At 42.8% G+C, this 11,394-nt stretch overlaps 1 protein-coding gene across 1 annotated transcript; it reads left to right on the forward strand.

Moving 5' to 3' along the window:
- Positions 1-665: 665 nt before the first annotated feature.
- Positions 666-6,868, forward strand: tspan35 (tetraspanin 35). The gene is made up of 8 exons (XM_026349186.1): positions 666-807; positions 3,943-4,020; positions 4,611-4,826; positions 4,912-4,986; positions 5,381-5,488; positions 5,571-5,708; positions 5,789-5,878; positions 5,988-6,868. The coding sequence occupies exons 2-8, from the start codon at positions 3,964-3,966 to the stop codon at positions 6,045-6,047; spliced, it is 744 nt and encodes a 247-aa protein (XP_026204971.1). The 5' UTR covers positions 666-807; positions 3,943-3,963; the 3' UTR covers positions 6,048-6,868.
- The last annotated feature ends 4,526 nt before the right edge of the window (positions 6,869-11,394 follow it).

Below are 11,394 nucleotides of genomic sequence, written 5' to 3' on the forward strand. Positions count from 1 at the left end.
CAAGGTCCATTAGTTTCTCTTGTAAAGTGTTCTACTCTATTACATTATCATCAGGTGGATTTAATTCATGTTTAAAGCGCTGAAAGTGGTTGATGTTGCACTAAAACTGAGCTAATAATCGCATGTTGCTAATTGAGAGTATTTATACACAAAATGGTGGTCCTCGGATTGAGCCTTGTGGAACTCCTGAGAAACCAACCAACCAAACTACCAAATATTCAGACCTGTGTTCCAGCCTGGTCCAGACAGTTTTCATATTCCTTTGTCTGTTTCTGTTTTTCTGTTTGTGTTTGAATGGATAAAACTTTTTACCCTTCAGTAAACCTGTGGTCAGAACCTGGAACCACTGCCTGGATAATAGGAGCATAACAAACTTTCACTTTGTCGTTATGTGTTCATCAGAACAGTTGTTATTTTCTCTCAATGCTCAGAGACCAGAGAGCAGTCAGGAACAGGTTTAGTGCAGGTCTGTGTAGTTAATGGTAATGATCCCGTTCTTTTGTTCACATTAACAGCTGGAAATGAACAGGCTGTGTATTGAAAGGTAGTGAGCGCTCCCCCCTCCCTCCATGACTCCATGGTGATGTGTGTTAGTCCTCACCTCCTGTGGGCACGCCCAGCCGCTCCCCCTCCCCTCCCCTGCCCGCTCCAGCACTTAAAACCAGCCGCTTCTCGACAATAAGCACAAAACAAAGAGTTTCTGAGATCAGGCCCAGGACTGTGTTGTCTCCAGTCAATCTGTTCCCACAGCAACAGGCTGCATCCCCACAGGTGGACACAGCTCTACCTGGACTTCTCCTGTGACAGGTAAGAGCGACTTTCTGGGAGCTGTGGGTTTTCTTCTATTGAAGACCGGTTTTGTACCAGCGCAGGCAGGGATCCAGGGATCCAGGGATCCAGGGACCCGCGGATCCATGGAACAATGATCCTTTGTCCCCTGAGACCTGCCTGGACTCATTCGGCTCCGAGAGGCGCTTTCAGATTTATCCGTGTTTGAAGGAGTCAGAAGGACTTTGAAGGTTTTGTTGACTTCAGACCAACAAATGTTCTGATCTAATGAACACAGCGTGCAGGTCCTGGCCGGCAGGGGGCGTCGGTTAGTCTATTAGATAGTTTAAAACCTAATTAATGTGCGTTTATGTTTGTGTTAAACACATAAAACGGATTTAGAAAATAGAAATCAACTAGACTGCACTGTGTGATGACATCAAGGTGAAGCCAGCACCTCGTAAACACCAAAGAGGAGCCTGGACAGGGGTCAGGACAGGGGTCAACAGGTGTCAACAGGTGTCGTGGCAGAAAGTGAGTGCGTCCGCGGGAGCGCGCACAGTCCGTTAAAGACGGTTCTCCCGGTTTCTCTGCGTCTCCAGCTGATTATCAAACCGTCCATCAAATGTATCCCGTGGTGTCTGGTGCTGATGAGGACTACAGATAAATGGGAAACGTCTAACGAATCCATTTTCCCACTTCTGCACCTGTACAGGACCAGTTAAACCAGTAAATACTGTGATATAAGGCACTGATCATTAGCACTGGAAGGAAAGTGTTCCTGCAGACTTCTACTTTACTGATCGTTGTCTCCCACATGTTGATTCATTACTACTGAAACTCACTAGATCATCTTATTACTACAGTTTGGTTTGGATTAGTTTATTGTTCAGTAGCAGTGAAGTCCGAGAAGCTTCGTGTCTTTTACTTGATTTAATACGGTTCTCAAATACTAACAGCCGAGGGCCACAGATTCCTGACAGCATGACTATAGGAATTAGTATATTACTTATTTATATATATGATTTATTGAATATATTCAGACTTTCCACGGATGTTAAGGTGAAAATATGGTCTGAAACAAAGAAAACCAGACATGTGACATGAACCTAAACAAGAACCAACATGACACCACGAGTAAAGTAAAAATAACACCCACATCGAAACACAGCACCAGAATGTGGGTTTGATTTCACGTCTGTGGTTGTTAATAGGAACAAAAACCAGAATTCAAAAGGCTGAAATGTCTCAGAAAGGATTAACGATGATGATGATGATGTACCTGCATCACGGGACTGAAACGTCACAGAGGAAACAAAAGGATCCTGAGGTTCCTGAGGTTCCTCGTAACTTCACTGGCTGAATTAACTTTTTCTTTGGATACGTATTTGAATTTAATTTCACAACCTTCTCCTCTGTTTGTTAACTTCCAGTGAAGGTGGAAACCTACTTGGTGTTTCATGCAGCTTGTGCTTGTTTATTGTCACAATAATGAAGACGCTGTGAATCGTGATGAAGCTAGTGTTGAATTCAGTCGATACCTCCGTAAACAGAGATGATGTGTTTGTTCTGACCTTCGGACACTTTGAGGAGTTAACTCCTCCAAAGGACAGAGGCTTCTTTATGGGCACTCGGCTTATTGAAAGTTAGATTGACACCGTGGACCATTTAAAGGAAGCTGACTTACATTAGTAAGTTCAAACACGTGATGTTACAACACAGACACAGCGAGAGAAAGTTAAAGTTAAGATTCACTGAATCCAGTCAAAGTAAAGGTGCAGGGCGTTCACTCTGGACAGACAGCAGACAGACAGACAGTGGACTTAAAGCAGAACGAGGCCTGTTTAGGATCCTGATCCTTTTTGACTGGTCCAGACTGGTCTGAGCCAGGACGCACTGTTGAAGGGAAGAGAACAGCTTCACTAAGCTGCTCTGACTCATCTCTACACTCCTCTTTCTTGTGACTTTTCATACGTGTTCAGTATCACAGTGAATTTAAATTCTCTTCCTGGGAACCTGCTCACTGGCCCTTTTTTCGAGATTTGCATGTAACTCAGTTTTGTTAATGCTTCACCGGCCGACTCCGGCCGACCGTGAGAAAGAGAGACGCGGCGAGAGGACAGAAATGGTCGAGGGAGCTTTGGGGGAGTCAAGGAAACAGCTCGTTATGGTCCTGAGGGCTTCTCGGGCCCCGGGTGCATGATTAACTTGACAAGGAGCAGCTTTACTGGAACAGCACAGACAGACACTTCCTGTTTATGGTTAATATGATACGCTGGCGAATGACGGTTGGGAAAAGTAAAGGCTGTGGTGGGACAGTAACAGGAAAGATGAGAGGGACAGAAAGAAGGTGTGAAGGAAATCAGGAAGAGACAGCAAGAAGCAGCCGGTCGGTTCAGACATAAGATTCAGAAGATCTGCTCCGTCATTGTTGTTGGGGGGTAACGAGCTGTGTGTTTGTCATGATACACAAAGAGCACTGTTCTCCCTGTGGGAGACACACACACACACACACACACACACTGATACAAAGATTCAGACTCGCCCGTGTTTGATGATTTAAATCAGAGGCCGTGAAGCCGTCGTCACTGACCGACACAGAGTTTATGTGAAAATACACAAACTAGATTCTGGATTCTGCACAAGTTCAAATCAAATGTTCAAACTTTGGACGAAGCGTAAACACTAGTAGACACCGAGCTGTAATCGGAACAGGAGAAACTTCAACTCTGAAGTGACGTCACAAAGTCTTAAATGTACGAAGAGAAACAAAAACACGTCCACGTCAGTTTTACGTCAGTTAATACCTGTGTTCATTTACATACCGCCCGCTTTTCATTTCATTTGAATAGTGAAAACCTTCCACAAAGTGCAGTGCTGCACTTCCTCTAACAAAGGTAACGTGATCTGTTTGCAGCACATGGAAATGAAAGGCTGAGTTCACGGCAGGCTGATAACTTATTAAGGTACAAAGGAGCAGGTGTTTTCCTCCACTCTTCACTCTCCCACCTCAGAGGAAACAACACAGGCCCATTGTTAATGTGTCAGTATAATGTGCCAACAATGGCTGAGAAATCAGAGATACACAGGAGCCGGATGATTAACACACAGAAGCTGTGAACGTGTCCACGTCAAGAGGACGTCACATGAAGTAACTGTCTTCTCTGTTCATAGGTTCAACAGTCAGCAGCAGCAATGGGCTGTTTCGGGTTCCTCAAAGGCATGATGTTCCTTTTCAACGGCGTTATCTTTGTAAGTTTCAATCTGAATTAGTTAAAATACTGAAAATGTTCGATACTTGCATCACTAAATTTAAGATTTTAGGATTGGTGTACTTTTCAAAATAAAACAAATGCTTCACAATAAAATCCCAAGAAGAAGTCCGTCTAAAAACGAGAGAAAATATGAAAACACTTAAAAAAGTAAGTCGTGATTTATTTCAAATGATTAAGACAGCCATTTATTTCAGTATAGACTGAACCACCAGGGGGGCAGTCAGATATATGGGGAGCTGTGCCACCCCCTGGTCCGGCCCCCGTTTATCAGACTAATGTGAACCTGCTGATTCTGCTGAATTACACTGAAAAGGTGTGGAACTGTAAAAAAGAACCTTCAGAGAACGTTACAAGTGTTCTTCTCTGTTGATGAATTTATTGCTACTGAACACAACATTACTCATTTGAATAATTTACACTCTGTCGATAACTGGGAAGGAAATAAGCAGCGAATGAAAAATCGCTGCCGGTCGATTGGTTCTTGTCTCAGATCGTTAGAGGCTGTGCTGCGTTTCATGGTTGTAACTCCCCTGACCATGTTGCCCGCCCCTCGTTCTTCTCCCTCAGCTGGCGGGGGCTGCCATCCTGGGTGTTGGGATCTGGGTGAAGGTGGACAGTGGCTCCATCCTCAGCCTCCTGGGGAAAATCCAGAACACTCCAACAGAGCTGAGCCAGGTGCTCAACGTGGGCTACCTGCTCATCGCAGTGGGAGCGCTGCTGGTCATCATCGGCTTCCTGGGCTGCTGTGGTGCTGTCAGAGAGAGTCAGTGTATGCTGCTGCTGGTACGTCACTGTCTGCAGTTTGGATGGGGGGGGGGGCTGCTAAAATCCCATTCAAAGTGTTTAACATGCTGGTTTTTCTTCCTAGTTCTTCATCATAGTGCTGCTGGTGTTCATAGCGGAGGTGGCAGGAGCCATCGTGATCCTGGTCTTCAGACCTTTGGTGAGAGAACGTTTTCACACAGATGATGATGTTAAGAACATGTAACTAGTGTCAAAGAGCTTTATTTCTTTCTTTCTTTAGTTTTTTCTTTCTAAAAGTTCAGTTACTGATTTTCTTTCAGTAACTGTTCAGAAATCAGGTTGTTGATGTTTTTCTCTCCTTGAATCTGTTGATGAATTAAACCGGACGTGTTCTGATTAATGAGACACGTGGAACTAATCTGAACTAGACTTTAATTAATACTGATGCCGGTGATATTAGGTCGTTAGTGCAGTTGCCTACTTGCACTTGAATTGAAGTACTTTTATTACTTTAACCTGAGTACAGAAGTGGCTCTGCTACCTGCAGTGGAGGACAGTTTTTTACTTGAGTCCTGACTCTGCTCTCACCTCAGGCGGACCAGTTGTTCGCTCAGATCGGTACGGCAGCAGTTCAGAGCATCCGGAGCGACTATGGAGCCAATGCTGACGTCACAGGCCTGTGGAACACCACCATGACCACGGTGAGTGAATCTGCTGAACTCGTGGATCCTTTCGACTCAGTTTCTACAAAGCTGTGTAACATTCTGTCTGTTTCCACATCAGCTGCAGTGCTGTGGATTCTACAACGCCTCAGACTTCGTGGGCTCTCCTTATTACACGAACAACAGAAATCAGTTCCCGCCACAGTGCTGCCCGGGCTTCAGTAACCCGTGTAATCAAATGGTGGCTGGTAACAGCACGGTATGGACTCAAATAACGAGAACATGTTCACGAGCTTAAACAGTTTAAATGAATCACTCTTTATTCTCCATCATCCTCAGGTCAGTGGCTGCTTCCCAAAGATCAAGCTGCTGATTGACAGCAACACGGTGGCTATCGTGGCTGTAGCGCTGGGGATAGCAGCTCTGGAGGTGCAGTATGACCACGTCTCTCATCCTCTATATACAGTGTTAGATCAACCTGCCGTGCACACTTTGACCTTTCAACTGCATGTTTTGCTAACATGTACCCCCCCCCCAGATTTGTGCCATGGCCGTCTCCATGATCCTTTACTGCAAAATAAAATCCATGAAGAGCTAACTGTGGAGGAATCACTTTAATGACGGAGTCGTGAGAACGTCACATCGTGTGCAATCAGAATAACAAATCTATTTTTACTACACTTTAATGTAATAGAATCTGTACATGAATGTATATTATCTTTACTAAACAACATACACACACCACCGATGATTTTGTATGTCAGGCTGCGCTGCTCGCTGTAACACGCAGCCAGGTAATGAGGAGTTACACAACCACTGTGTGACAATGAAACAAAGGCCAGCGTCGACATTTGTGCTGCGAAGCAGCTTGTGAAGCAGCAGCGATCTATTATTCTATTTACTGTATGTCTATTATATGCTGATCAGATTCCAAATAAATAAATTTGTAAGTAGATGTGGGGAGTTTTTACAGAAGTGTTGAAGGAGGAACGAGAAGCAACAAACACATAAAAGTAACTCAGATAATTTTTCTGTTTCCTCTTGTATCTCATGACGTAAAGTACAACAAAGTGTCTCCTGCAGCCACATGTAGACGGATGTGGAGGGACTGTGACACCCGGACCCCTCACTGCTCCAAGATAACAGAGTCATCTGTAGTTATTTGACAGTTTGTTGGGTGTCACGTCTGTTTTTAGGTGGTTGTTTGTCTCGTTTTGGTCTTTTTTTGTTACCTTCATCTCTTTGAGTTCATTTTTTGCCATCGTGTCTTTTCTTTTTGTCTGTTTGTCTGTGATCACACACTCAGGGCCACTTGAACTCGGGTTCGATTATCAATTAAAAATAGAGTTGAAATCGTTGTTAGTTTTGAATGTTATTTGTTTTCCATATTATGAATAAAACACGAGCTCTGATTTCTCACCAGAGTTTTGTGTTTATACGAGATAACACGGCGTAATCCTCTCCCTGTGAATTACACTCAGGCTAATTGTTTGGTTTAGTTTGATAAAGGCTTCATAGCACATGGTAATGTGTAACTCAGAGGAGTCATGATTTAATCTGATTTCTGGCAGCTGAGGAAAAAGAAATGAGTCAGTTCCTCACTTTGGACTCAGTCTGAAAAGAAACGTCTTCATTTAGGTTAATATAAGATCTGGAGTCCACATGTCCACCACTCCTTTACCCCTGAGCCTCCGCACCTGTTCCTCAAAGACTAATCTAATGAACTGTCGGTGTCCTCTGTCAGGGGGCTCAGAGCCTCTGCTGCTGGTGGATTATAATCCAGTCATCGTTTACCTGTTTGCATTTGGCAAAGTGAAAAATGCCGACATCTGCTGCCAGATCCTTGATATTACGGCAGGATGGAGGAAATCTGAGACAGTGTGTTGATGCCTTTAGTCCAATAAAGCTTTGTATTATATGAAATCTGATCATCTTCAAACAGACTCTGTGAATCTGAAGGAACTGAATGAGAAAGTCTAACTTTGAAAACCACACCCACGTCTCGCCATTATGTTGGTGACCTAATTTTTGCCGTAACAAAGTGAGTCGTCACAACAGTGGAGAAGAAAGGGAGTTTTTCCTCTTCACTGTCTCCTGGTGCTGCTCAGTGGGGGTGTTGGTTTTCTATATCATTCTGTATACAGATACATTTGTGAGATCTTAAACTTTAAACACTGTAAAATACCTTCAGATGACTTCTGTTGTGATTTGGTGCTATACAAAAAATAAAATAAAATAAAATGTGCTGTGTTGAGGAAGTTATAAAGGGTCAGTTTCACTGCAGTTTCTATGTTGTGCTCACCTCTCAGTATTTACATTGTACATGAAAATCCATCTTACATTGGAGATCTGTTTTTAGCTGCTGCAGCGTCTGTTTGTTCTCTATCCCTCTCATTTTCTGTGTTCCTCCTCAACTTACAGTATTTAGAGCACCATTCATTTACCACATATTTCACCCACTGCTCACATACTAATTCATTTCATACAAATGAGTCTACATCCAGGAGTCCTTTTAACATGTAGATCAGCAGTAAAACAAACATTCAGCTGGATTCTCTTACAGCGATGCCTCGTTTCCAGTCGTTGTCCCATCTTCAAAGATCAGTGCGAAGCTGAAGAGTGGGGTCCTTCATCTTCTTCTTGTAGTCTTCATCAAACTCTTCATTCTGAGCCACAGTAAAATGGTTTTTCCAGTCACCAACACGGCCTACAGAGCCACACACATCAGTCAGTCAAGTCATTTTCTTTTTTTCTAGATGTTATTGCTTGTTCTACCTTTTCTCATGAAGGAACCCGTTTTGAAATCCATCCTTGCGTGTGTTGAATAGTTGGTCATGTTGTTCTTCTTCATCTTATCAAACTGCACTCCACCTGCGATTCGTTTCCTTTCGTCCTCTGAAGGAGACAAACCCAGAAAACTGCACAGTTTGTCTATTTCTCGTCCAGTGTCCTGGAAACACAGCGGTCAGATACCATCACTGCATTATCACCAGCTGGAAGACAGCTTCAGAAAAGTAACCCAACCAGGAAAAGAGACTGCAATACAGCTACCTCAACCAGATCTTCATAGAACATGTAATGGACATTTGGGGAAGTCTGTTTCTTCTTCCACCAGCCGTTCACGTGGTCATACCAGGACCCAGTCACCACTGAAGCCCCGGAACAAAACAATGTCAGTAATGTGGAGGAAACGGTGGAGCTCTGCTCCAGTGAAACGTCTCTGTGTGAGTTCTTCATACCTACCCTTTCCCTGCATGAATCTCTGAAAGTAGTTGTTCCAGTCTCCTGGATCTGGTTCAATCATGGCCATGGAGTCAAAGTGGAAATAAGACACCATGTTGTCTTTGGCATTGCGGGCCACATAGATTATCTACACAGGAAGGAGTCAAATCAAAAGAAAGTATCAGCTTCAATTTGATGCTATTTACACCTCGATACACTCAAACCTCTTATATCAAAATGACCAAATTTTAGGTGAGAGAAACTATTGGGATTAGAAGTAAACTGACGGGTTTGTCCTGTGGGATCATTACATACATAAAGCCTGTCTATGGGAGTATTGCCGCCATTTGTAATCAGAGAGAAGATGGAAAACAATCAGAGGCACCGCATAAATGTCAGGTTTAGGCAATGCATTTCTAAAAAAAGAAATAAACCACTGGTTTACTAAACAACACACGAGATGAGTCAGCCCATGAAAATAAGAATCAGAAAACATCAGCCAGTGACATCAGCTCCAAGCTCCACAGAGCAGAACTCATGGTGTTTCACTGAAATCATCATTAGTCCATCTTAACTCAACAGGTGAATATAAGAACAAACCTGATCTGGATCAAACGATGTGCTGATTGTCTCTGGTCTGTCCTGTGTGTACGTTCTTCTCGTGTCCTACTGTAATTTAACGGTCCTGCGCTGCTCCCACTGTAACTGTTGGCTCGGTCCCACATGTGAAGTGAAAGTCCATCCCCTACCTCTTCTCACACACTGTCTGAACTCTGCCCAACCTTCTCCCACACATGCAGAGCCATGAACCAAACCAGTTCAGTTCATCTCATGTGTTTTGAACAGTGGAGGTCCATCAGCTGAGTCTCTTACATGCTCGACAGTTGGCCTACTTCTTGTACAGCTACAGCACAAAGTCCAGAATCTGATTATTTGCATCAGATGTGTTTTGTTTGCATGCATGTCCTCAGTCGTGTGTTGTATGATGATGGAACTACTGCCATAAAAACCACTGTCACTGACACATGGAGTTTGAAAGTTTATAGATCCTTTAGAATTGCTTTGATTTCTGACCTGAAACATGATCTGATTTTTAAGTTAACTAAATGAAGGAACCTAATTAAAGAAAAGACGAAGGCAGGCAGCTCTGTGCGGCTCATGTTCTCTTATTTCTCTAGTCTGTGTCCTACTGAGAGGGAACAGTTATTTCAGAGTTCTGTCAGTGGGATGTGGTTCCTAAAAGTTGTTCATGGCTCAAACAAAGAGGACTTGTGAAGACCGACTGAGAAGATCGTATGGTTACATACGCTCACTGAATTACTAAGAATGTCCAATAAATACATTTAAGCAGCCGAGCACTTTGGTGAAGTTAGAAAGAACCTGCAGAGACTGGTTCATCAAACAGGCTCCTTTAATGTGCAGTGACAGAGAAGCTGCTCTGTGTAAAGAGATGAAGTACTTTCAAAAGTACACAGGAGTCGCCAGAGAACAAACCATAACCCTATGATTAGTGGTCATCCCACTGTACGGACTGATCCACAGCTGCCCCCTTCATGGATCTTTTACTCGACTGGGTCTCAGTCCTTGACTCAAATTAAACTTCTTTTTTACTCGAATCTTTGTTGTGTCTTTAGACTCGACCTAAATCATTTGAAATAGTTTTGTTGTGTTACAGTATTTTAACTGTGCCACTGATGCAGCTCAGCATCTTCACTGTGACACTTATTTCTTTAATACGCAGTACAAATACTCAGTCCTTAACAAATCTGCAGATTCCGGGTCAGATTCTATGAAACCAGCTGCATCAGGGTCAGATGCACCGGGCAGCTGCTCTGTCCTATTGACACCAACAATAATTTAATACTAAATAAGAAGAACTGGACATCGTCACATTAAAATACTCAATTTACCTAAACAAAAGCAGAATTTGTCCGTAGAGACGTTTCATGGACCAGTGCAACCCTCGTTTTTTCTGTTGTACTACTGACTTGAACTTTTTGCTCTATAATCCAGTAAAGGCTTGAAACAAGACCACAGGCGGCAGTTTATTGAAGGTGTACGTATGAACTGTATGATTGGAATCCAGAGTTACATTTCCAGAAATACACAGAGCCACACTAACAGTCATGACTGGATCTTGAATTGTTATGGTGAAAATAAGTAGAATTCATCAAATGGATAAGGTGACTGAACAGATTCACTTTTTTGTCCCCATCGGGCTTCTGTAGGAGTGATGGTTCAGTTTTATCTGTCATCTGGTTTTGGCCTGTTCACTGATTTGGGTCTGAAGTGAACCTGTCTGGGCCAGGTCGGCTGTGCAGAAATCCACTGGTTCATGAGGATAACAATACTTTTCATTTTAATCATTTGGTCATACAACAGTTACTTAATGCATCAAGGTGAAAATGGCATCGAATAAAAATGGAAATGATTTTATCTCATAAATCCAGATGTTTTCAATGTACAGTGAAAATAAATCAATAGTTAGTATGTGCAAGATATATAAGAAATAAAAAAAGATTGAAAAACCTTTCTCCATAAAAAAGAAAAGAAAGAATTGGGCTAATCTTATTGGGAGTAGGTGGGTTCAGGGTTTTCTGTATCACTTAGTCGGGCTCATTTCTTTTCTTTTGTTACTGTTGTGAATTACAGTCACATTAAATTCCTGCTTTTTAAAGTAAATCTCTTTTTAATCAGTGTTACGTAATCAACTTTTAAACCTC

The sequence above is a fragment of the Anabas testudineus genome, chromosome 8 (genome assembly GCF_900324465.2).
Source record: "Anabas testudineus chromosome 8, fAnaTes1.2, whole genome shotgun sequence".
NCBI lineage: Eukaryota > Metazoa > Chordata > Actinopteri > Anabantiformes > Anabantidae > Anabas > Anabas testudineus.